At 33.9% G+C, this 26,618-nt stretch overlaps 2 protein-coding genes across 4 annotated transcripts; one reads left to right on the plus strand and one right to left on the minus strand.

Moving 5' to 3' along the window:
- The first annotated feature begins 6,302 nt into the window (after positions 1–6,302).
- On the plus strand, positions 6,303–14,358 carry LOC114415873. Of its 3 annotated transcripts, none has more exons than XM_028380735.1 (12): positions 6,303–6,606; positions 6,704–6,814; positions 7,578–7,915; positions 8,052–8,271; positions 9,120–9,171; positions 9,754–9,851; positions 11,291–11,360; positions 11,668–11,771; positions 13,121–13,234; positions 13,636–13,712; positions 13,860–13,904; positions 14,020–14,358. In XM_028380735.1, exons 1-12 carry the CDS (start codon positions 6,433–6,435, stop codon positions 14,171–14,173), a joined length of 1,557 nt encoding a protein of 518 aa, XP_028236536.1. In that variant the 5' UTR covers positions 6,303–6,432; the 3' UTR covers positions 14,174–14,358. The 3 variants fall into 3 exon arrangements, with proteins under 3 accessions (XP_028236536.1, XP_028236537.1, XP_028236535.1); XM_028380734.1 differs by having other exon boundaries at positions 6,305–6,606; positions 9,120–9,198; XM_028380736.1 differs by lacking the exon at positions 14,020–14,358 and having other exon boundaries at positions 6,304–6,606; positions 9,120–9,198; positions 13,827–13,904.
- A 2,541-nt stretch (positions 14,359–16,899) lies between these two features.
- On the minus strand, positions 16,900–26,009 carry LOC114415877 (translation factor GUF1 homolog, chloroplastic-like). The gene is made up of 22 exons (XM_028380738.1): positions 25,737–26,009; positions 25,468–25,644; positions 24,963–25,049; positions 24,265–24,321; positions 24,079–24,144; positions 23,727–23,789; positions 23,194–23,238; positions 22,971–23,071; positions 22,181–22,277; positions 21,910–21,981; positions 21,413–21,567; positions 21,246–21,303; positions 20,705–20,785; positions 20,485–20,571; positions 20,271–20,342; positions 19,991–20,125; positions 19,810–19,883; positions 18,993–19,080; positions 17,988–18,065; positions 17,704–17,779; positions 17,472–17,512; positions 16,900–17,216 (listed from the first exon to the last, which is right to left on the minus strand). Exons 1-22 carry the CDS (start codon positions 25,992–25,994, stop codon positions 17,121–17,123), a joined length of 2,064 nt encoding a protein of 687 aa, XP_028236539.1. The 5' UTR covers positions 25,995–26,009; the 3' UTR covers positions 16,900–17,120.
- Positions 26,010–26,618: the final 609 nt, after the last annotated feature.

Consider the following 26,618-nt stretch of genomic DNA (forward strand, 5'->3'; position numbering starts at 1 on the left):
TATGTTTGTACTTTTCAAAAAAAATAATTGATGTTTGAACTTGAAAACTTAAAATTTAATGCATACATTTATTAGGCAGACTATTGAAGTGATTCTCCAATTCTTAGAGAATAACACTAACAATTCCTCACACTGCATCTATGTTTTTTACTAATATAAAGTAATAGGATAAATTTGTTCTATCTTTTTGGCTTGTAAAATAATAGATTAACATAACACTTGTTTATTTTATTCTAAAACCTCTTTTTAATCAAAACTATTAAATTAGGGGTGAACACAAGTCTGATCGATCTTATGATCTAATCAACCTGAAGAAAAAAATGAGTTGCTTGAGATCCTTAGTTTGATTTGAATTTTAAAATTATAAATATGATAATATCAATTTGGATATTAGATTTGAGTATGTATAACTTGAGTGAATCTGAGCTAGTTATTTTAGAAAATTTTAATTTTTTTATGTTGTGTAATTTTATGTAATTCAATAATTCTATAATTTTCATGTTGTGTAATTCTATTTGTGACTTTTGATATTATTCATTAATGTTCTTTCATTTTATTACAATTTTGTGTTATTCATTCAACTTTCAACGGTAAGATGTAAATTGGAACCCAATGATAGAGCATCAACCATATGATGATGATGTGGCTTTGACACCTCTAAAATTTGTGAAAAACATGGTGGCTAACATTGGATTAGAGTTGAAGCTATGATATCATGCGATTTTTTTATGAGAAGAAAATGATCTTATTACTGATTTGATCAAAATTATATAAGAGTAATTTAGGTAGAGATATGAAGAAAATAAAATAAAATATGAATAACCTAATCTTGATCTTAACTCCCTAAAATTTCTAGAATGAAGGAAAACGAAGTCATACTGATCTGATTGATCTTAACTTCTTAAATATTCTAGAATTCTTATTTGAATTTTTAATTTAAAACAAAAGCATGTACATCTGTCAGCAATGACCATATAAAATTGATGCCATACATGCTTATTTGCCAGTATGCTATTCTATCAATTTAACAAAAAAATTTAAATGAACTATCCCAAGAATTATATTACTTTTAAGTAACAAGAAAAATATATGTAGATAGAACTAACTAGAATGCAAATTAGGTTCTTATAATTATTAGTATTCATTGTTAATTACTGTGAGCACACACAATTGGATTTTCCTCTTCGGACACGATATATAAACAATGCATGGCCTTTTCTCTCGGTCATATTCCCTTAATTGGTCAGTAGATTTTTTACCCTCATTAATGATTCCTTGCAAATAGCTGCGTGAAAGTGAAACTTTCTTTGCCAATGATCAACAATCTTCTTCAATCTGATCTGAACCTTGCCTCTTACGTGCCAAAAGAACAAAATCAGACGCTACGTGAATATGCCAACGAAATTAAGTGCCTCAACCATTGTGGGGCCATAATAACATTTAACATTGCTGACAGAAAAGAGTGGCAGATGCAAGGATATTTCCTTCATTGTAGTCCCTAGATCCTCTTCCTTAATCCTTAATCTTTGGCTGTGTTGTAGAAATGTCAAAGTTGGCTTTTTATCTTTCCTCACCATTTTTCGGTGAAACCTCCTTGACCTATCTTGATGGTAGTGGGTTGCTTCGTTATGCATATTAGGGACTGAGAGCTTTGGCAATTGACAAGGAGTTGCAGCATGTTATTCCTAAAAAAATAAAAAGTAAAAAGTAAAAACTGAACAATTGATCTAATTCAATTAGTAAAAGATTGTAGTATTAAATTTAATTAATTTGATACTACATTTAAATTTATTCAAATCAAACTATAATTCATTTTTATTTTTATCATAAATCAAATTATATTTATTTACCTAAAAATCATTCCAAATATGTTGATATCCTTTTTTTTCATAATTTTGTTGGGTTTTTTTTTTTTGCTTAGACTCAGGTTTTTGTCAGGCCTATTCACATGATATCTAATCATATAGATCATATAGATGGTTGGTATCTAAGATAAGAAAATCTATGATACTGATGTAAATTCAGAGTATTTTTTAATGGAGATAATCTAATCTTATTTGAGTTAGATAGTATTAAAGTATGTACTTGTACAACTGTGAAAACAGTTCTGTTGTAACAAACTTTAACTAATTTTTTCTTATCACAATAATATCAGTTATCTTTTTCTCTCTTTTTGCCTCTCAATTTCACCAATATGGTATCTAGAGTCATTTTTTCGTAATCATCGTCTCTTTGCAAGTTTCAAATCTGTGCATCCATGGCTTCTGCTCCTTCGAATTTCATTTCTCAGTCATTCCTAAACTCTATCGCTGAGAAACTTGATGATTTAAACTACCTCCACTGGCGCCAACATGTCAAACCAATTATCAAGTTGCACAAGTTGTAGCATTTCGTCGTCAATCTCGTCGTTTCGCCTGTTATCTCATGAAGGATGATTGAATTGCTGATCGCGTGAACCTTGAGTGTGAAGCTTAGGAGGTTCAGGATCAAACACTCCTTGTTTGACTTTAATCTATTCTCTCGAAATCAATTCTATCATGCGTTCTTGGCTTGAGTCACTCTTATCAAGTTTGGGAGAAGATTCATGAATATTTTAGGCTTCATACGAAGTCCCGTGTTCGACAGCTTCGCACCGCAATGTGAGTGGTTACACTTGATGGCAAATCAATCAATGAGTATTCGGGTAAAATCAAAGGACATGTTGATGAACTCGCCGACGTCGAAGTTCTTGTTCATCACGAGGAGTATGTCGATGCACTTCTCGAAGGACTCTCATCTGATTATGCATCGACAATCTTTGTAATTAAGAGTAAGAAGCACACTCCATCCATCACTAAGATCGAAACTCTACTCTATGGCCATGAAACTCGTCTTACTCGCTACAGTAAAGATGAACTGGTGATTAGTTCTCCGTCCTTGAACTACACTCAAAGGCTACTTGCACCAAAATACTTATAAAATTGGTGATTCTGGAGGTTCTCGAATTTCATTTTGTCGTGGTGGTGGTCGCGGTGATTTTTTTGACCGAGGTACCGAACGTGGTGGTGGTCAATTTGCCAACTTTCAGTATCAAATTTGTCTTAAATATGGACACACTACCAATGTTTGCCACTTTAGGCATGATTTGAGTTTTCAGCCCCATGAGTCACTCACCAACTTTGATCTTACCACACTTCAACCAATTCCCTACTCCACTAGTTCACAGATTTGTGGGGACCTTCTCATTTGACTTCATATGTTGGTTATAAATATTATGTCTCTTTTATTGATGCCTTCTCTAGGTACACCTGAATATTTCCTATAAAGTCTAAGGCTGAAACTATCTCTGTTTTTCAAGCCTTCAAGTCTATGGTTGAACTACAACTTAACACTAAAATCAAGAGTATTTAGTCTAATTAAGGGGGTGAATACAAACCTTTGTCTACTCTTTTAATTTCCTATGGCATCTCTCACAAACTAATTTGTCCCCATAGTCATCACCAAAATGATGTGGTTGAATGAAAACACAGACATATAGTTGACTTGGGCCTTACATTGTTGCATCATGCTTCTTTACCTTTACAGTTTTGGGATTATGCTTTTACTACAATTGTCTATCTGATTAATAGACTTCCCACTGCTTCCTACAACTTTGTCATTCCTTTTGTTACAATTTTAATAAGGATCCTAATTATCATTTTCTTAAAACCTTTGGTTGTGCCTGTTTTCCCTTACTGAGGCCTTACCACACACACAAACTCAATTTTCGATCTCTAGAATGTTTATTTTGGGGTATTCCTCCTCCTACAAAGGTTACAAATGTTTGTCCTCATCTTGGAGAATATATATTTCCAAAGATGTTTTTTTTTAATGAATTAAGGTTTCCTTATTCTGACATGTTTCCTTTTTCTTCTAATCCCATTAAGAATCTTGATTCTTACTTCAGCCTTAATCTCAACCTATCTCTACCTTCTGTTACTCCTACCCCTCAATCCTTTCAACTGTCTCTCTCTCATTCTCCTTTTGTATCTCTTGTTCCTCCTGGTTTTTCCCCTATTCCAGCTCATTCCCCCATAAACTCTATTTTTGTATCTCATCCATCCACTTCCTCTGAACCTATATCTATCCAACCTCAAATTTCACAGTCCACTACCCCTAGTGCATCCACTTCAAAAGTCTGTTTCAGCACCTACTTCTATACCAGTTAATACATACCCTATGCAAACAAGGTCCAAATCTGGAATTCACAATCCTAGACTACATCCTTCTTTATTTCTTACCCATTTTGAGCCCAAAACTGTGGAACAAGCCCTGAAAAATGCATATTGGCTTATAGGTATGCAACAAGAGTATGAGGCTTTGCTAAAAAATAAAACTTGGGACTTAATTCCCTTACATCCTAATAGGCAGGGCATTGGTTGTAAATGAGTTTTTAGAGTAAAGGAAAATGTTGATGGTTCTATCAACAGGTTCAAAGCAAGGTTGGTAACCAGGGGATTTCATCAAATTCATGGCTTTGATTTTTGTAAGACATTTTCTCCTGTGGTCAAGCCTGTCACCATTCGAGTTGTACTCACACTTGCTCTGTCACATGGGTGGAAGTTGTTTCAAATTGATATGAATAATGCTTTTCTAGATGGGCTTCTTAAAGAATATGTTTTTATGACACAACCCCTTGGCTTTGAAGTTGCATATAGGTCTCTAGTCTGGAAGCTCAACAAAGCTCTCTATGGCTTGAAACAGGCCCCAAGGCAATGGTTTGATAGGCTGAAATCTATTTTGTTGCAATTTGGATTTGTTGGGAGCAAGTGTGATTCTTCCTTTTTCATTTACTGGCAACAGATGCATATTGTCTACCTTTTAGTCTATGTGGATGATATCATCATTACAGGTAGCTTTGCTTCTTTAATTAAGCAGCTCACAAACAAACTACACACTACATTCTCTCTCAAGTAACTTGGTCATTTGGATTATTTTTTGGGTTTGGAGATCAAATATCTATCCAATAACTCCATATGGATGGCTCAAAGTAAATATATTTGTGATTTACTTCACAAAACTCACATGGTTGAAACTCATTCTATTTCTTCTCCCATGGTCTCTAATTGCAAGTTATCTCGACATGGTGCTGATCTCTTTCATGATCCAACTTTATACAGGTGTGTGATTGGTGCCTTACACTATGCTTCCCTTACTAGACCTGAAATCGATTTTGCTGTCAATAAAGTTTGTCAATTTATGGTTACACCTCTAGACTTTCACTTAGTAGTGGTGAAAAAGAATCTTATGGTATCTCAAGGGCACTTTGTTTCATGGCCTACTCCTTCAGCCTACTTCTATTACAAAGCCCTTGGTTCTTCATGTGTTCTGTGATGCTGATTGGGCATCCGATGTGGATGATAAGCGCTCCACCTCAAAGGTTGCTATATTTCTTGGTCCAAACGTAATATCTTGGTGGTCTTGCAAACAAAAAGTCAATACCAAGTCCAGTACTGAAGCATAGTATCACAGTTTGGCTCAAACTTCCAATGAGTTAACTTGGATTCATGCTCTCCTAATAGAGTTATAAGTCCCATTTACTACTCTTGTGATCTTTTGTGATAACCAGAGTGTTATGTCTATTGCTCACAATCCTATGTTTCACAATCATACAAACCACATGAAAATTGATGTCTTCTTCATAAGAGAAAAGATTCTGGCCAAACAGCTTTTCATTGTGCATATTCTAGCTCAGGATCAGTGGGTTGATGCACTGACAAAACCTCTTTCTGTAGCAAGATTTGAAGTTCTCAAAGACAAGCTCAATGTGAAAAGTGTTTTTTTTTTAAACTCTTCCCCTTGAGTTTAAGGGGTATTAGAGTATGTACTTATACAACTTTTAAGACAGATATGCAAAATGAGTGTAAGAGTTGTTAACTTTTGCTAATTGTACCTCACTAGTATCAACGAGTCAAAGTTTATTAGTGTTATATATATATATATATATACTGTGTGTACCTAACAAACTCTAATTAACTATTTTAAAATAGTTTCACATCAAGACTCAAACTCAAATATTTTTGTTAGTTTAATATATAAAACATTTTTATACCGACATTCAATAGGAATTTATTAGAGTTTTCAATTTCTACTCAAATTCAGAAATCATGGGAGAAATAACCAAAGAAACAAAATTCTTTAATACAATATGAAAACGATATATATATTTATTACATGAAAAATTTAATGAAGTAAAAAAAAAAAAAAAACCCGTTAAACTGCTAACTTCTTTCCTTCTTCCATTTATTGTGTTCCAACTCTTATGGTGAATTCAAAGTCAACTTAGTCCTTGTATAAAAAATCTTCAGTCACAAAATAATTAGTAAATAGTTCTTGACGAGAATGGTAGAGAACAGTTTTATAATTAAACATGTTATCGACCAGCTCACTACAATGAATGAAATGGTGTAGCAGATGGCAGGGGATTCAAATTCAAAGAGGCGTGTCAGCAGAAGCACTGAATCCAAAAACACACAGGACATAAACATAAACATAATTGAAGGGAATAATAACCCAAAAGCGCAGGTGCAAGAACGTGCTGCAGTTTTTGACCAACATTTCTACGATGGAATCCCATTCTTTGCTGATGTATGCTTTCTCCACAAGTCTAGCTGAATCCGAAAGGTTGGTTGCCTTTTAATTTTGATCTCAATTCATTTCACTAACCCAATCTCTCAATCTGTAGAATAAGCCTTCTAGAACCAACGAGAAGGCTTCTACCACTGCGGGTGAAGAGTTCTACGACGGAATCCCGCGCTTCCCCGAGGACTCCTTGCCGAACAAGCCTAAGTCAAAGGTTAAACCGTTTCTGTTGAAAATAAATAAAAAATACATATACTGAACTGGAAGATGATGATGTATGAGTATACTTTAACTGTTGTTGCTAGTTTTGTCTGCGATTCTTTCTCGCACGTAGGGCTGTTGTTTAGTTCACAGAGGCGAGGCTAGAAATTCGTGAGCTGCAACTTTTTTGAACTAAAGATTACTTGGAAATAAGGCTTGCAATTAGGATTTAGGTTTTGTTTGTTTTGTGATTAGGAGTTTTAGAATTATGCTCTTTATCTTGTTATTGTTATGGTTGTACTTATGTACTTGAGGTTTGAGATTAGGTTGTTTGTGGCTTTGTGCTAGGAAAGAAAATTATCCAAGGGGCATTATTTCAGATACTCCCTCCGTCCCTCTTTATAAGATCCAATTTGAAATGATGCTCGTTCCTTTTTATAAGACTCAATCTATAATGTTTCTTGCATTAATTATTTTAAGACTAACGGAGGGAGTATAAGACTAGTCATAGGATACTAAGATTCTAACTAATAGTTTAAGCTTTTAAGGGAGTAGGTCCTTGACGTGGTATCAAAGCTTCCATGATCAAGTGGTTAGGTCCATTCTACTTGATTGAGATGAATCGTAGCATAGGGTAGACGGACTTGTACCGTGCATTAAGGCCAAAGAGCTTTTGGGTGAGGGGGCATGTATGAAACCATTCATTTGCTTCTGCATAAAAAATAGACTAATGCTGGAGAAAAATGAAAATATCTGCTGAGCTATTTTTGTTTCAGGTCTCAGAGGTGAGTTTACGCTTGGGCAAAGCTGTTACTACTGGAATTGCTATTGGATTAGAGAAAGCAGTAGAGGTTTTGGACACTCTTGGGAGCAGCCTGACAAATTTAAATGTGAGCAGTGGGTTTTCTTCTGGAGCTGCAATAAAGGGGAATAAAATTTCTATCTTAGCATTTGAGGTTGCAAACACAATTGTCAAAGGTTTTAATCTTCTGCAATCTCTTTCTGCAAAAAGCATTAGGCATTTAAAAGAAGAGGTGCTTCTTTCTGTGGCTGTGCAAAATTTAGTATCAAAGGATATGGATGAACTTCTTAGGATTGTTGCAGCAGACAAGAGGTATATATTGGATTAAATCAAATTACAAAGAACGGCTTCTGTACCATCAATAAACTAACTATTTTATTGTTTTGCATTACCATGACTCTAGAAAATTTAAATTTCAACTGTATGTGATTTTGGATTATGTTGTCAGGCAAGAGTTGGAAGTTTTTTCTAATGAGGTGATTCGTTTTGGAAATCGTTCGAAGGATCCTCAGTGGCGCAACTTAGACTGTTACTTTGAGAAACAAACCCACATGCTCAAAGATGGAAATCCTAGTAGGATTAGCAGAGAAATAAATGTTCAAAGGCTGTCAAGAGACGAGCCAGAATTAATAATGCTACAGTTGATGACTTTGGCTGATTTTACAGTTGTGAGTTTATTCCTTGTGTCATTAAAGAATATGCTTAGTGTTGCTCAAGAACTGACTAAATTTTGAAGCTGAAAATTAACTCAAGTGGTTAATTGAGTTTATAAATGATTACTCATTAAACCACTCTTTCAATATTGTTAACCAGTTGAATGAGTGATTGTCCCCTAACAGGGAATACTTTATCCAAAAATTCCTCTTTGTGATTTTTGCAGAAATGCATTATAGGGGAAATTTATTGAAGGATTTTAAGCTACTTGTATTACGTTACATATCAATTGCATAGGGTTTTGTTTCTTTCCATCGCTTTCTCTTTGTCCTACTTAGTACCTTTTATATGTATCATGATTTATCTACTTTAGCTCTGTAGTAACCTATAGGTACATTTAAGTGATTTAACTATTCATTTTGGCTCTGATTTCTATTATCACCCTAGATTCAACTTCCAGTCATGTAAATTTGGAAATGAAAATGTAACAAAATTTCATAATGACATGTTTTAGAAATGAAACCAACATGATGGTTAGGTATATCTTCTTGGTTAGATTTAATCTTTACTCATTTGTATCCACAAATTGCTTGTTATTGAAGGAATAAGCTATTATAAGTAATAGTAGAAATGTTGTAGTTTTATCAAATTACCTGACATATATGGTGTCTTATTTATACCCTTTGTCGCATCTGCTCATTTGCTCCCATTTTGCAGTTACTTTATCTTCAAGATGTTCTATTATCTTTCCTTTACTACAACCAAGTGCTCCATGCATTTGCTTTTTATTCAATGTAGTAATTTTCTTATGTGGGGGTTTATTTCTGAAAGAAATTGGAAAACCAATTGTATGTGGCTGCAGGAATTGTATCATGAATTAGATGCTTTGGATAAACTTGAACAAGATTTTCAGCGTAAGTGTGAGGAGGAGGATCAAAGAGGTAACTGTAAAGTATCACCCATGGGCCATGGCATAATATGCATCTTTTGTTTCTAACTAGCAATTTTTAATTGAAGCTCTTAATGACTTTTAATTTAAAGTGAAGATTAATTTGGCATTATTATTATTATTATTATTATTTACAAATAGAACCATCATATAGTTTAGTTAGTGGTATACGTGTGGAACCTTAAGACAAGGTTCACATTGATCATGTAATTGGTTTTGAGATATTGAAAAAATATATGCTAGCATCAACAACTCTTTCACCAAGGACTCTGAAATGAATATAGAAACTAGGATACTGGGTATCTATATTCTGCTTTAGCATATATAGATATTTATGATATAAAAATATATATGTATGATTTATGATTCTGCTTGCACCAAGTATCTTGTTTTTTTTGTTATGCTGTTCTGAGTCCCTATTAAATTGCAAACACTTTACAGTCTGATAACAGTTGCCAAAGCATCTACTTTGGGTTTTGTTAGTATTTGCTTATGTAGTCTCCTGTAGATATACTTTTGACATTCAATATCTCTTGTCATCATATAGGTGATAGCCTTGCATTGTTGAGGGCAGAGATTAAAAGTCATATGAGGCAAATTAGACATTTAAAGAAGAAATCACTCTGGTGCAGAAGTTTAGAGGAGGTAGTTAACTTCAGACTGCTTCTCTGCACGATTTGTTTATCTTTACCCTCAATATCCTCCTCCTTGTTTGTTTTATCCTCATTTAGACTATCATTGTATCTGATCCATGTCCATGTATGATGCCAAAGATAGTGTAGAGAAACAACTTTTATCTAAAGATGTGGGTTCATTTTGTGCATATCACAATGAATTGAGAAAAAAGTTGGGTACAAGAGAAAAATATGAGGATATTGGAGAAAATCTGTGTGTTAAAATTACATACCGGGAGATATTATATATAGAGTCATAATAACAAGGATTTATAGATACCCCTAATTACAGTAATTACATAAAGATAATACCTAAGTATCCTTTTTACATATCACTACTCAAATTAGAGCATATATATCATATACATCATGCTTGTTACATATATAATCAATAAGAGGACCTCATTGACTAAGTATAGACATTTGCTAATGGATCATTTGAATTTACAAAGGTAGTTGTAATGTCTTCAGATAATATCTTCTCCCAAATGAAATGTCAATTTATCTCAATGTGTTTTGTCTCATGAAATAATAGGTTTAGGACAATAGGTAGAGCTACTTGATTATCACAAACAAGGGTCATATGTGAAATATCTCCAAACATCCTTTTTTAAGCAACTGATTATGTCAAATAAGTTCACAAGTGCTGGGGACCATGACTCTATACTCTTCTTCTGCACTTGATCCTGCCACAACATTTTGTTTCTTGTTCTTCCATGAAATCAATTTGTCACCAACAAATACACAATACTAAGAAGTAGATCTCTTGATAGTGGGAGAGGCTGGAGAGCCCATCCAATGTGCATCAGAATATCCCACATGACAAGTCTGACCTTTGTCTTTGTAAAAGAGACCTTTCCCTTGGTGTCCCTTAATATATTTTAGAATGCAAATAGTTGCATTCGATGGCTAACAATTGGAGATTTAAGTAATTGACTTATCGCACTAGTCTTATCTGGGTGACTTATAGTGTGATAATTCAATTTTCATACTAGTCGTGTTGTACCTCTCTAGGTCTCCAAATGGCTCACCCTAACCCAGTATAAAGTTTAGTATTAGGATTTGGGATCCATAGGAGTGTCCACATGCTTAATTTTCATCAATTTTGTTTCTTCTGAAATGCCCATTGTATACTTTCTTTGAAAAATCACAATATCAGTATTGGATTATGCCACCTCTATCCCCAAAAAGTAACGAAGTTTGCCAAGATCTTTTGTTTGAAAATGATGGCAAGGGTCATGCTTTACCTCTGATTCCATATTGATCACTTTTTGTGATGACAATGTCATATATATGTATAGGAAGTCAGTCATATATACTAGGATTTACATATATCCCTTATTACCATAATTGCATAAAGACAATCCTCTTTACAATAACTCTAACAATTCATAATCTAATGGATTGCAGGTTGTGAGGAAGCTTGTAGCCATTGTCCTTTTTTTGCATTTGGAGATAAGCAATGCCTTGGGCAATGCAGGTTTGTACCTACTAAAGGCCATTAGATCATACTTGATTTGTGATACTGTTTTAGTGTCACTTAATGTAATAACAATCAGTTTTTAGCAATGTGATGACTTAGTTAAATCACGGCTATGTTAACCTTATTTGGTATTAATTCTTAATTCTTATTTTAATTTAGAAGGGGGAGCAATTTTTTTTTTTTTTTGGGGGGGGGGGGGGGGGGGGAGCACTGCGTATTCTCATCAAATTACTGTTGAAATCAGTGCAAAATGAAATCTATGTTCTACATACTTGTAATGTTGTTTATCCATGGGCACCTGCAGATGACCATGGACCATTAACTGGACATATGAGCAATTGCCAAAGATTGGGCCCTGCAGGCCTTGCTTTGCATCATGCAAATATAGTGCTTCAAATTGATACTCTTGTGAGTTAATCTTTGTATTTACTACATTCTATCTCTGTTCTTTTTTTGTGTCTTACCTTGAACCTAGTGAAAATTGAGTTTCTAGAGTTGCTTCTCTTGTTGCGTTTAAGTAGAGTTTCTACCGTGCCACTTCCTTCCTATTATTTTCAGATTGATGTAATTGGATATTTGGAATAGGCTGTAATTTCTTTTTATCATTAATATTAAGAGGGAAACTCAACCATGAATCAGCAGTAAAGCCAAGCATTTGACTTTTACAAATTTTGGCAGCCATTGACATTAGATGGTGCAATTTCGGTAGAAAATTCCATGTGCTTTCAAGTTTCTAATACTAATTGCCTATTGGGTATTTGGGTTGCTACTCCATCTATGACCTGGACTTGAAAGTGGATGATTATCCTTTTTCATAGTGAAAATAGGATGATCCTCAAAAGTTAAAGATATATAACATTTTCTAAGGGAATAATACTCTCTAATCTGTAGGCTGTGACAGTGCACTCAGGTGTCAATAGTTAATCATGTTTGTAGTGTAAATAAGACTAGGGGGGAAATTGTTGATGTTTTTGAACCTGACCTGCTCTATAGCTGTTGTAGACCTTTGTGAAGGTTCTTATGGCTTGTGTGATGTTGAAAGGCATGTTCTCTAGAACTGTTGGTGCAATCTGGAATATTTGTCATGCACTAGCATACTGCCATTAAAGGAAAGAAAAATCGGGTATTTTCTTGTTTAATTTATTATTAACTTGCCTTGCTTCCTTCTACAGGTACTTTAAGAATCAAAAAGCAATTTATTGTGCCTTTTCTGCATGCTTCTTTACATCCAAACACCCAAATCATAACTTAGCTTATGCCAGAAAAATATCGATGTTTTATTTTATTTCATTTCTTGGTTGTAGTTGAATCCTCTCACTTTGCCAAAAAATCAAACAACATAACCTTAAATTTTCTTGAGGGATTGAGTTGTTCTGCATTAAGTTCTCAGCACATTCTAGCCACTGCATACCATAGCCCGTTCTAGATTGTAACAAACCCAACTCCCTATAATAATCTATGTGTGGTCCACCAAGTGTGGTCCGTACTTACTCTTTCATGACTGACTTTGGTGCAGACAGTATGCTCACAACAACTAACATATTAGGGAGTTGGGCATCTTTATATTTAGTTCATGACTCTTATGCTTTGATCAGGTTGTACATTCATGCTTAATTATATGATAATTGGGATATGGTTTGTTCACTACCATAGTAATAAGGTGTAGTTATGTATATTAATTGATAGTTGTTCAAATTTATGTTATACCAAGCTAATGCATTGAGTAACACTGCACTGAGTCTAGTGTTGAAACTCAGGTAGACAAATCCACTATGCCTGCAAATACAAAGGATGCATTATATCAAAGCTTGCCTCCTAATATAAAATTAGCTCTACGTTCCAAATTACCATCCCTCCGTGCTGTAGAAGAGGTATGATCACCTGCTGATACTTTCTATTATTACAGCTTTGTTAAAAAAACACTGAAAAATAACTGGAAAATTTAGAAGAGAAAAAAAAATACCAAGCTGTTAATCAATAACTCCAATCAACCTCCTCATTGACATCGAATAGTCACTCATCTTACTCAATCCTCATTTAATATCCTTCATTTTATTGACCAATGATTCCTTCACCCTAGGACTGCATAACATCATAATTATTTTTTGCTCTTGCCTCATAACATCATAATTATTTTTTGCTCTTGCCTTTATACTTTCCTAGATTGTTGACTCACTGCATAACATCATAAATATTCTGAATGCTGATGAAAATGCCTAACATCATAATTATTTTTTGCTCTTGCCTCATGGTTGCTGTCTGAGTCTTGCAGATAAGTGTAGCCTATATCACATATGAGATGCATAAAAAATTACATTGGTTGGTTCCCATGGCCATTAACACATCCAAGTAAGATCTCTGCTGCCTTTTTGTCAACTATCTCCTTACTACCCATGTGAAAAGCTTTCTTTCATCATCAGTGTATTTACCTTATATAAGCTAACTGACTGTAATCCTTTTTGGCCTTTTCTTTTGGTTGTTTTAAAATTGGTCCAGAGCACATAAGAGATTTGGTTGGCTAGGGGAGTGGGCATACTCAGGGTAAGTAGCAAGTTTCTACTGTTCTATTTTGAATTAGAAATTTGATGCTTTTCCCTTTTGTACATTCTGCGCTTTTAATCATTTTTAATTTTAATTACTTGCTTGGTTATTGAAGGTATGAAGTAAAAAAGAAGACTGGTGTAATGTGGATTGAGACATTCTACCATGCAGATAGAGAGAAAGTGGAACATTGTATTCTTGAACTTCTCTTATGGCTTCATCGCTTGGCCATCAGAAGTAAGGCTCACAGTGATGCTATTGCTGGCTAAGTAAGGTCTGCCACTTGCGAAGAAAATGGAATGATAAAACTGAATTTGGTCTCTTTTGATTCAACCTTAATAAAGGAAATAATTGCTTAATTAGCTCTCTAAATAAATCTCTTGATTTAAGGGATTGCCCGTAAATTTTCCCATTAATTATATTTGCAACATATATTTACATATTTATAGCTCAACACCCACCCTGAAACTAATGTCCGTGAATTTACATAGGACAAATGTTCTATGTAACATTTATTCTTTAGTTTCAAAAAATTTATTCTGCCATGTGTGTTTCGCCATCAATAAATATTTATAGCTCAAAAAATTCACTGTTGGCGAAACACACGTTATATCGCCATTCCCATCAATGTCTCATCACTGTTAATGTCAGCCAAAAAAAATTCACTGCGTCATGTGTGTTTCGCCATCACCACTGGCGAAACACACTCCATGCATGGCATGCATGCCCATGCATGCATCTTGACATCCCGCCATCCACCATCCACCATTGGTTCCGCCAGATGCATTGGCAAAATGCTCCCTGTCCACATGTGTTTCGCCAGCATCATTGGCGAAACACATGCTATCCATTTTCATAGCCTTTTCAGAAGCTATCAGGGGTTGAAGCGTCGGTTGCAGTTATAGCCTTTTTAGAAGGTGCAGTGTAGAGCCTTTTCAGAAGGTGTAGTGTAGCCATTAATATTTTTTGAAGGTGGGAGGGTCGAAGATAATTTAAATTTCGTTCCCTTCCCTCTCAATTATTTTACTTGGCACGTTACAGGCATTATATATCGGCTCACTCTTTCACCTAAGCATCCCCTCACTCTCTCAAGGGAATTGAGGTAAACAACACACCTTCACTCCCTTTGCACAATAACGTCGTTCAACACTTGGGTAATTTATTTCCTTCAACCTTTTGAATTGTTAAGATTAAGCATAAATGCCATAACTGTAACTTTGATGTGATGTCATGCTAGTTTTTTATTTCTGATTATTCTATTATGAACTGATTTTATCTTATCTATGAGATTTAATTTCTTATTCTCACCCCATTTTTCTTAAGTTGATCCCCATTGTTTTAAAAATTAACAATAATACCCTTGATGATGTAAATTCATTTTGAAAAAATGTTTCAATCCCATCTAAATCGAACTCATATATATATATAAATCTATGATACAATTCATGTTTACATCTTAATTTATTGTATATTTAAAATATTATCACATATATAATTTAAGGCTGAAATATGTTTTGTGACATAAAGTTTAAATGTCATTCCTGCATTTTCTTTCATTTTTTGTCATAAAAAAATTATGTGTAATTTTTAATTTTTTTCCGAAATAAGATTTGGTTTTTATAACAATAATATTTAAAACTATAAGATTTGTTATAATTTAGAACTTAAATAAGTTTTTCTTTACAGATAATAGCATAGTAATGTTGATTAGTTTAAAGATGACAGTAATTGCTATAATTTAAAATATATATTTGATTTAAGTTTAACTTTGAATAAAATAACATATAGAATTTAAATTTCGTTTCCAAAAGTGTATAACCGCAATTAGTAAACTAGAAAAATGTTGAAGGAAGGAGTGTTATTCTGTACCACATGCTGTTATATAAAGGGGAGGGGGAGAGGGTGGGGGAGTTGGATTAATTTCAAGGAAACAATCCAAGCCTGCAACCCACATGCAAATTCATTCTGAAAAGACTAGATGCCTTAATGGTAAAAGCTTGGGAAAAGGATTGGCTACGAAAGTGCGTGAAAATCACACATGCATGTGTGTTTTGCCAATGGAGATGGCGAAACTCATGCTGGACACACTGATCCCATTGGCGAAACCCATGCTAGATGTGCATGCATGGCCATGGTGTTATAGGATGATGATATGGGATGAGTGAAGTGTGTTTCGTCAATGGTGATGGTGAAACACACATGACACCTGAATGTTTTTGACTGACATGTACAATACTATATGGCTGATGAAAATGGCAACATAAGGTGTTCGCCAATAGGAATGGCGAAACCCTTATAAAAGGGGCTTTTGAGAATAAGTTTGTAAAACAAACTCCATCACGTCACTTTGTCTCATATCTTGTACTTGGTTATAGGTTTCTTCATAAGTCAAACTTTAGGAGTTTGACTCTTCAAAAATCAAGCGTCTTTATTACAAGTTATTATTTCCACATATTCGTGTCAAATATAAGGCCGAGGCTGGCGTGCGGATCCTTCAAAAAACGAGACATGGTGCGAGAGCGTATTTAAGTATTTTTTGTGTGTGTGAATATAATCTAAGTAAAAACTAATTGCATGTAAGGGTATCCAACTTATTAATTACAGTGTTTCCTTTCAATTATGGAACGTGGACCAATTTTACACGAGTTAGATGTAGTGAAGTTGAAAAGTAAAATAAGCTAATTAAAAGAGGACAATAAATGCGCAAGTGCTAATAGAAAAAAGATCATTTTAATCGCAAGATGTTACCACACGCTTTAAATCAATATATTACGGAGTAAAATACTTTGTTCTTTGAAGAAACACAGTTGACGATTTTTTTTTTTTTTTAGTTTTTTACGTAGAACACTGGCAGTTTATTAATAATAGCTTTGTACTACTGTTCTGGGTAAAATTTATTGGAAAACTTTTACAATCGTTTATTGCTATCTCCCTCTAAAACTGAATTGACCAACTGGCATATAATTTGATGATGTTGAAACAGACAGACCTCCAATTGAAGATCTCGAATTCTGCCAATACAGAAGTCGAAGTCTTGACCATTAAGGCATTAACTAGATTTTCAATTTTTAATGGTAAAGGAATCCTATCAATGATCCAAAATCTTGTACGCAACTGAGAATCATACAAATAACAACTGAGAATCATTAACTAGGTTCTAATATTTTCTTAATATATTTACAAATTCATATCATGTTGACTTACTCATAAACACAATCATATTACCTCCTTTTCAAGTTTCAAAACTGCCATGAAAGCTTCTTGGGGCACATCAACTTTACCAATAGACTTCATCCTTTTCTTTCCTTCAGCCTGGTTGGAGACAGACAATAATACTATTATGAGCAATCTGAGGTATGAATCAGAATTAAAACAATTGCATATAAGTAATTTCACATTTCTACGATGCAAATAATGAAATAATACTTTTTCTTTGTTATTGAAGCTGAACTGAGAACATACATATGCATATATATTTACTTCACTGTATTCTATGGATATACATAGCTAGACATCCATTTTGATAACCTTGAAAAAATTATATAGTGAATTTATACTGAATCATACCTGTTTCTTAAGCAATTTCTTTTTTCTTGAAATATCCCCACCTAGAAGATCAAAGAGAAAAATTACAAAAAAGCAATCCAGGCAATCAGAACAGGGCAAGGAAAAATAAAGTGAAAGAAAGATGGATGCAGTACAACATAAAATACCGTTCATAGTTTCTATTTTCTAAATATCTGAATGAGAAGAAGGAACACCCCCCCCCCCCCCCCCAAAGGTTTGCCATTTGTCTCACCGTAGCATTTGGCTAGTACATCCTTCCTTATTGCAGATATCGCTTCACTAGCAATCACTTTTGATCCTATGCACGCCTAGAATAAAGAGACCAAGCATATGTTATCATGGTTAGTTTAATGACTTATAACAAAATTAAAGCAATTCTTCATAATTGTGAGAGGAGGAGAAAGAGAAAATAAACATCAACATGAAAGTTAGGCCATCTAAAGCAGAAAAACTAGGGAGAAAGTGACTGCTGATTTTTTTTGACGAAATAACATTGAAAGAGTACACAATCCTTACTTGAATTGGTACTTTAAACATTTGTCGTGGTATTAGCTCCTTCAACTTTAGAGTCAAAGCCCTTCCCACCGAATATGCCTGAAAATACAAGCCTCTGTTGATTTTCTGATAATTTATTGACATCAAAATTAAAAAGTATAATCACAAGATATGCAGCCAAATTTAATTATAATGGTTTAGCTAATAATACATGAAGCATAGCTTATGCAGACACGAGTATCTGAGAAACATAATTTCCTTAGAAATAAATGGCAGCTAGTGCAGATAACCATGCTTCTAGTCTTCAAAAATTTGAGCAATATTAAACCAAGTGAGCAGAAGACACAATTTTTTAAATATTGAAAATAGCATATTGTAATATTTCTTTACTTCAAGTTCTGCAATACCTGGCAAAAGCACTTGATGTGAACGCAAGGGAAAAAACAGTAGGATGGTAGTGATGTAAAATAGGATTTAGCAGTGAGATGGGGAAGATTAAGTGGAGGGCAAGGATTTATTTTCCATATATATATATATATATATCATCGATAACACAGAATTAGGTTCATTAAAATGTTTCTATGACTAAAACAATTTTTTTTTTACAGTTATACCAACTCTTCTAATATTCTCATTGAATAAAATAAGAATTACAGGTCCGACCAACTATTCTGATTACTGAATTATGGGTTATTCCTCTTCAGTTCAAATGCCTGCAAAAGTATAATTTGGTGTAATTGAATAGTGAAAATTACTTTACAGATTTTTTTTCAATGTCTGAGCACTTGCATTTAGACAACTGCAATCAGAGTTAAAGAATGTTTTACCAGACTTTTTTTCTTCAGAAAAATAAAAGCAGATAAAATGAATACATTCAATTATGGTTTCCCCAAACCAGTATGATTTCCATAATATATCTCAGGAATCCACAATCAAGTTCTATTTACAGGAAATTTACATATAGCCACATATATATTTATTTCCAACCCATGTATAGACCAAAAAAACAGAGAGTTAATAAGTTACCTTATCATTGTGCACAATTGTAGCCAATGGCTCCACACAGTCACCATTTATCCGTATGTCAAGTTTAATTAAATTACTTTCAATGTACCTGAAAATTAATTATCAGAAAGCATCGGAACATTAAATCTTTGGAAAGACAACCTTTTCGGTCCATACTTAACACTATGATTGTATTTAATAAAAGGCAAGGATAACTGTAATTAACATTAAAGTATTGTGTGCTTCAAATATTAAAAAAAAAAAAAAAAGTCATCCTCTTCTGACAGAGTTCAAGGTATATGAAATAATATATTTCTACAATTATGTGACATACTATGGCTGCATTTACAAGATGATAAATCGCCAATTTGGATAAATTTTTCAATAAGCACTTTGAGGAAAAGAAAATAAAATGAATTAAGGAGATAAAATGAATTACAATTCTCGTATAAAAGTTTGTTAGGATTGGATTGTTTTTGGAGATTATAATCTTTTTCCATTAAAAAAAACTGTTTATAATTGTTCTTTCTCATCTAACTTCTCCATAGGTAGCTATTAACTTGAGAGAGCCTATCATTCTTGCCTTAGAAAAGTCTTGACTTTTTTTTGGTGAATGAAAATACATGAAAAAGTTCCCGTGACTAGAAGCTAATACAAAATGTGGCAATGTCTGCATTAATTTACAATCCCTAAACATCATATATGTCTTATTTATTTATGAAAACTACCCTGATTACACTACATAATCAGGGAAATTTACAATAGTCAACAGAATCTTGTAAGCCAACAGAATCTTATGCAAATATTATCAATAAACTATGCTCTCGGAGACATTTACCCGACAAAGGTATACTCCATACTAGCATAACCCTTACTTCTTGACTTCAACTGGTCAAAGAAATCACCAACCATCTACAAAATTGACATTCAAAAAGATTCAGATGCTTGAGAGCCAAAACTAGTCAAACAGAAGCATGAGTTTTTAGGGTCAATTGACAAGAACTAATGCAAGAGATTACCTCTGCTAATGGTAATTCATACGTGATTGATGCCCTATTTTCAGCAATAAATTTCATTTCTTTGAACTGCCCTCTTCTTTCTTGTGCCAGTTCCATAAGTGGACCAATGTAGTCCTTTGGTGTAAGCATCTCAATCTGTACACAACTACATTAATTACAAATAAAGACAATACACACACACAGAGCAAGAGAAAGAACTTGTGAATTAAAATTTTTAGCCCAAACCGCTTCAACTATTGAACAAGGTGAACAATAAACAGAACAAAGTGCAAGAAATAACCTTAACAAATGGCTCCTCAATTGATTTCCTTTTTCCAGGCTCAGGAAGTAAAGATGGATTTGAGCATTCAACCTTCAAGGATTTTGTGATTCAGACAAAATGATTGCGTTCAAGTTTATATACATTTAAAAAATAGAGGCTATTCAGTTTTAATGAATAGTTCACCAAAATAAAGTATTAAATAGAAGGGAGCTTAGGAATGAGAAGAAATTACAGTATCACCATTTACACAGTGTACTCTGTACACAACACTTGGAGCAGTTGTTATTAGGCTCAAATTGTATTCTCTCTCAAGCCTCTCCTATAATGTAAAGAACTTGTAAGATAAGACCAGGTTTCCAAAGTTAATCAGAATGTCAATTATGCTATATATATAAGAACATTCAAGCATTTCCTATTAAAGTCAAAGAGTAGATGCTCCAACAAATTCGAACCTGAACAATTTCCATATGAAGAAGGCCCAGAAACCCACATCTAAAGCCAAATCCCATGGCACTTGATGTCTCAGGTTCAAACTGTAAACCAGAAAAGATAATGAAATCTTCGAATAATCAGTCACTAATCCTACCATTGTCAGCTTGACTGTAAGAAACATGGATATTTAGGAAAAAAAAATGTTTGGTTCCAAACTTAAGATAGATAAATACACACACACATATATATTATAATCCACAAAATGTCAAAAGCAACTGTGCATGAATATCTCACATGGTGTAGTTTAAATAAACTTTATGACTGGCATATTCTTGAATAAAACTAATTCAAAAGTACAACTGAATAACTTAATAAACATAAAAAAGTTACAAGAGAAATTGAATTGATAAAAAAACTATTATAACTAAATCAAGAAAAGCTATAATTGAATGGCAAATTACAACTAACAGGTGATAGCATATATAGAAAAAAGCAAATTATGGTCCTTTGGCAAAAGTCTAGAAACAAAAGATGTACTATTTTCCAACATATCAGTATAACCTTAAGTGCAGCATCATTGAGTTGTAGCTTTTCAAGTGCATCACGCAGATCAGGGAATCTGACAACAAATGATAGTAAGGATATGATTAGTTTCAGATACATTCAAGAGTAACAATACAACTCTTTTGCTCAAGAAAGAAAGAAGAGGGTCAACAAGAGATAAATACTGGTCAGCATCAACAGGAAACAACCCACAGAACACCATAGGAGTGGCTTCCTCATATCCAGGGAGAGAATTGTCAGCCTTTCTGCCATAGTGAGTAATAGTGTCACCCACTCTAGCATCAGCTACTGTTCTTATTGATGCAGATAGATAGCCCACCTATTAAAGCACAACACAAGATATCAATGTTCAGAATGAATAAAAAATGTTTATTCTGTCTTTCTTTAGACAATAGAAATGACAATAATGAATTTAACATTGAACCGAATTGTCTTGCCAGCAAAAAAATATGCACAGACAGACACAAAATTACTCAGGAGAAACAATATACCAGTGCCATGCATTGTGTTTTGTATGTCATTTTTTTAATCCCTTTATCTCATAGTGAGTGTACAAAAGATAAGTGATGAAAAGGAGGAAGAAAGAGGCAAAATAAAAATACCATAAGCAATATGAAATGCATCACCCTGCTAATTAAACCATTCAGAAGTATTACTTTACCTCACCAGCATACAATTCTTCAACTTGTAGTTGACTGGGAGATAAAACTCCAATTTCATCAGCAAAATAATCCTGTAATTTAGTAATCAGATTAGTTCAGAGAATTTTAGTCAGTAGTCACCAAAATGACCAAAGTTTTACCAATGATAGACTAGAGCTTGTTCAAATTTGTTTGCAGTCATATTTAAGATTTATACTGATAATTTGTCACCACAAAACTAAATCTTTATTGGCAAAAATAGGGGATCAAAAAATAGGAAAGGTACTGTACCTTCCCACTAGCCATAAAATAAACTCTGTCACCTTTCTTTATAGTCCCATCTACAACTCGAAAGTATACAATAACACCTCTATATGGATCGTAGTAGCTGCATTTAAAAAAATAATAAATGTAAGTGCCTGAAGGATAAATATCACATGCAAAAGAATGTTAGCTGACACAACATACTAGGGGGTTTAATCTACCATACATACTAAATGAATTTTATCCGTGTAAATACCAAGGTTATCAAAGGTGGACCGCAGAATATGGTGGAAGGCCAAAATTCTGCCATATAAACAAACCACTGCAGCCTATGGCACTGCCATAGAGAGCCTCCCTTCACAAATTGCCTATGGCAGAGGGGTCAAAAAATGCCACGTTATAGTGTTATGGCGGGGCTATAAGGGCCATTTAATAACATTGGAAATTATTGCATCTAAGGATGCCTATGTAGAGAGACTAATTGTATAGCAACTGGATGCATAAAGTAAAGTTCTCTGAACTCGCATTAAGCTAAGTACACAACAACAAAACTACAAGGAAAAAGAATTAGCTAAAGTATAGGATGAACCCTAGACATAGAAATTAGATCCTTGAATTTTACAATAAGTCTACCTAGTCTCAGTTGAAGTGTCCATGTTAATGATGTTATCATTTTTAGATTGTAGGGACCTTAACAAAATTATTTTGTAGTATCAGTGTTATCCAAATCTTAAATGATAATCCATGTGAATCCATAGAGTATTGCCAACATATATGATCAAATGGATTAGTACATTTGAAAAAAAATGTAGAGTACCTGTCAAATATTAAAGCCCTCAATGGTCTTTTAGATGTATCTTCAGGTGGGGGAATTCTTGCAACAATTGCATTGAGAATTTCAATTATACCTATTCCTTCCTATAGCAAAAAGTAACTTCATTATGTAGCTACATGTATATGTATATATTATGTACTATTGTAATATAATGTAAAATCATAAACCAGACAAAACAACAGGAAATGAAAGAACAATAACAAACCTTTGCAGAGCAGAGAATCGCATTGCTACAATCTAGACCTACAATCTATACAAGAAATCAATTCAACTTGCAAATTATTTTATGAATATCATAAGAATGATTCAAGAATTAATAAATAAAGAAACCAGCAATGCTCATGCAAGGAATCCCTACTTAACACATTCTCAAATTTGTACCTCCTGATGTGTAAACTATAACCATTCCAGTTACTAGTAATTAAACTAGGAATAGTAAGACTTTAGAATGTTAGGTTAATGATAAGAACAGGTATGTTCCAATCAAATAACACAAACGTTTTCTTATTTTATGTTTGCTTCTTATTTTGGTTGTGTCATCTTTATTCCTTGAGGATTTCTTATCCTGTTTCTTTATCTTCCTTTTCTATCTTAATAAATTCCTTATCAAAAAAGAAAATTATAGTGTCATAAGAGAACAAACTTAAATGAGAAGGGATCCTAGACTATCTCCCCTAGAAGCTGAAAAATTAAGACAAATAGTACGATGACATCAAGGGTCTAAGTTGATAAACAAACCTCTTCAATCTCCTTGATAACTCGATCTGGTTCTGCACCTGGGAGATCTATTTTGTTCAAAACCTGTTACAGAATATCTAGTGTTACTAAACATGCACACACGCAACACATGGACATATTATCTCATAAATTTATAACTTGAGAAAAGTGATGGAAAAACAGACAGATAAGACAACAATCCATCCACAATTTGAAAAGGGAAAATCCCATGCCGCAACTTTGTGGCAACAAAATATATATTTGAGTTTATTAATTGAAAAATAGCATCAATAAAGGATAATGAGTATCTCAGTAAATTAATATAAAAATTAAATATAAGTTAAAAGTAGAATATTAAAAATGGCATACTTACAGGGATAATTTCTAGGTTGTTCTCCAAAGCCAAATAAACATTAGCTAGTGTTTGTGCTTCAACGCCCTGTGATTTGAAAACATTTTTTTGCAAAAGCAGATACCAGAATTACTAAAAGATCACCCTCACATGATAAAGGCCATAAAACCAGAATGGAAAGAAGGGCAGAAAAGCATAGAGATTCACCTGAGAAGCGTCTACTACTAGAAGAGCACCCTCACATGCAGCGAGTGACCGAGAAACCTGGCCACAGATGGAATAGACACAATTATATTATTAAATTGATGTTCTGAGGGGGGTTTAACTGCCCCTAAAAAGAAAGAAAAAAGATAATGTTCTTGGTTGGGGGTGAATTTAAGATAATAAATCACGTGTAACACCTGAACTCAATTGAGAGGGAAATATCATTCAGAAAGACCAAATGACAATTCTGAATTCTGAAAGTTACGGATTTAATGCATTTTGTTTTATATTTTAAAGCAGTTTTTGTTAGCATAATTAGCCACAAAAAACCCAAAGATAATGACTTTTCCAAAATGGCTTCTCAAAAGGTGATGGAGACTAAATAAAAGAAGACGGGAATCAAATAGAATGCCACCGAAATTTGTTGCCTGTACCCTGTCTTCAGTTTCTTGTATAAAAAAAACAATTCATTTTCCAAAACACACTATTTATGCCTATAAATTCTTAAAATTATTACACGATAACATAGACAAGAGGCTTAAGTTTCACCATTCCAAGTCCATATAGGTGTTACATCTGAGTGTAGCTCCTATGTTTGAATCAGGAAGAAATGAAACGACAAAAAATGCTGCAAAATATAGCAGATAAAGAGGCATATAAGCATATAACAGTAAGCATATGTGTATAACTACATTACATACCTCATACGAGAAGTCAACATGCCCTGGAGTGTCTATTAGATTCAAGCAATAAGGTTCATTTTCAAACACATAACGCATTCTGGCTGCCTGCCATGATTAAAATTAGTCAAATACTTTCACAAATACTGAACTCATATATAAGCAAAAAAGTTGTTTTGTATCTAAGACTCAAATATAAATAAATCTACCTAATTTCACCATTATTTAATAATATTATTCCTAAAATATCTTTCATTTAATTCCAACTCTATTTTATCATGATATCAAGTTCCAATGAAGGATATTTTAGAAATAATCCTATTTTTTACTTAAAAGTAAATGATTTTAACTAACTTTTTTTTTTTTTACTGATTCAACTAACATTCTTAGTTAGTGTGAAAATAGTTATTTTTGTTTATATATGAGTCTAGAGAGTATCTTAATTTAGAAAAAAGGATTTTCAAAATCATATTCCGAATCTCTCGCGTAAGATTAAGATAACAACGAATTAGGAAAAGGTCGGAACCTGGAGCTTAATAGTGATGCCTCTTTCTCTCTCCAAATCCATGTTATCGAGAAACTGATCCTTCATTTCTCGCTGCTGCACCGTGCCGGTAACCTGAAGCAACTTATCCGCCAACGTGGATTTCCCGTGGTCAATATGCGCAATGATGCAGAAGTTCCTTATATTACGCACCGGCACCTAAAACACAAACCAAAGTAGCTTTTAGCTACGATTCTACGAACGAGGGGCAATTTGGAAAAAAACACGAGAGTGGCTAGTAGCGATGATACCTTAGAGAGACGATCCTCGCCTGCTTTGGCGGAGGATTCGAAGTCGGTGCTGGCGACCCGGCACACTGCGCCGCGGCGAAACGGGGACGCATTTGGAAAGGCGGAAGAACTAAAGCAGCATTTGGATGAGTGGAATCTGGTAGTGCTTCTTCGCGTTCTGCTACGTTGAGCATGGAAGAACACATTTTGCTGGTTTCGCTGTTGCAGTTGAGTTTTAACGGATAAGAATAGAGACCCGCCACAAATTTCTGCGGCCATTGAAATTGTGACTCTCTATTGCACCGTTGCCAACGAGCCTTCAACTTAACTTATTTTTGTGATTGTGCGCGCGATGGGACCCGCTTTTTTCATATTGGGTTGAGCTGGACCGTTTTCAACAGAGGCGTTGCTATTGGCCCCTATCTAGTATTTTAAAATATTTTTTTTCAAAAATATTCTTTTGTGGAAACACAATTTTGTTACTTACAATTATACAACACAATCATATTTTCGTTGTTAATGGAGGCAGTGCCAAAGAAAAAAACAACAAAAACACAATTATGTTATACAATTGTAACCAAAGAAATTGTGTTCTTGTTGTATTTTTTGAAGGCGTTGCAAAAATATAAATGGAATGGTGTTTTTGTTGTTTTTTTTAACATCCCTGGATGTTTGCCATCCTTCTTCCTATGCACACTTCACATCTTCAACCATAACAATCATCAAACACCACCAAGACCTACATGACCCAAACACCATATTACCACCTTCCATCACGTCAAAGTTGACATCCATCCCCCAAGCCACCGCCATACCAACAACATTATCATGCAACCCAAACAACACCCCACGCCAATAGATATACGAGTCACATCACCATTGTGTTGTTGTGCAAACACCACC

Source organism: Glycine soja, chromosome 6 (assembly GCF_004193775.1).
Source record: "Glycine soja cultivar W05 chromosome 6, ASM419377v2, whole genome shotgun sequence".
NCBI classification, from domain to species: domain Eukaryota; kingdom Viridiplantae; phylum Streptophyta; class Magnoliopsida; order Fabales; family Fabaceae; genus Glycine; species Glycine soja.

Coding starts and splice junctions, on each gene's coding strand:
- LOC114415873 (XM_028380734.1), top strand. CDS start 6,433: ATGGCAGGGGATTCAAATTCAAAGAGGCGTGTCAGCAGAAGCACTGAA. Junction 6,607..6,703: donor GAATCCCATTCTTTGCTGAT/GTATGCTTTCTC, acceptor CTCAATCTGTAG/AATAAGCCTTCTAGAACCAA. Junction 13,235..13,635: donor CCCTCCGTGCTGTAGAAGAG/GTATGATCACCT, acceptor TGAGTCTTGCAG/ATAAGTGTAGCCTATATCAC.
- LOC114415877 (XM_028380738.1), bottom strand. CDS start 25,994: ATGGCCGCAGAAATTTGTGGCGGGTCTCTATTCTTATCCGTTAAAACT. Junction 20,126..20,270: donor TTGAGGAGCCATTTGTTAAG/GTTATTTCTTGC, acceptor AGTTGTGTACAG/ATTGAGATGCTTACACCAAA. Junction 17,217..17,471: donor AGAAATTGCTTAAGAAACAG/GTATGATTCAGT, acceptor GTCTCCAACCAG/GCTGAAGGAAAGAAAAGGAT.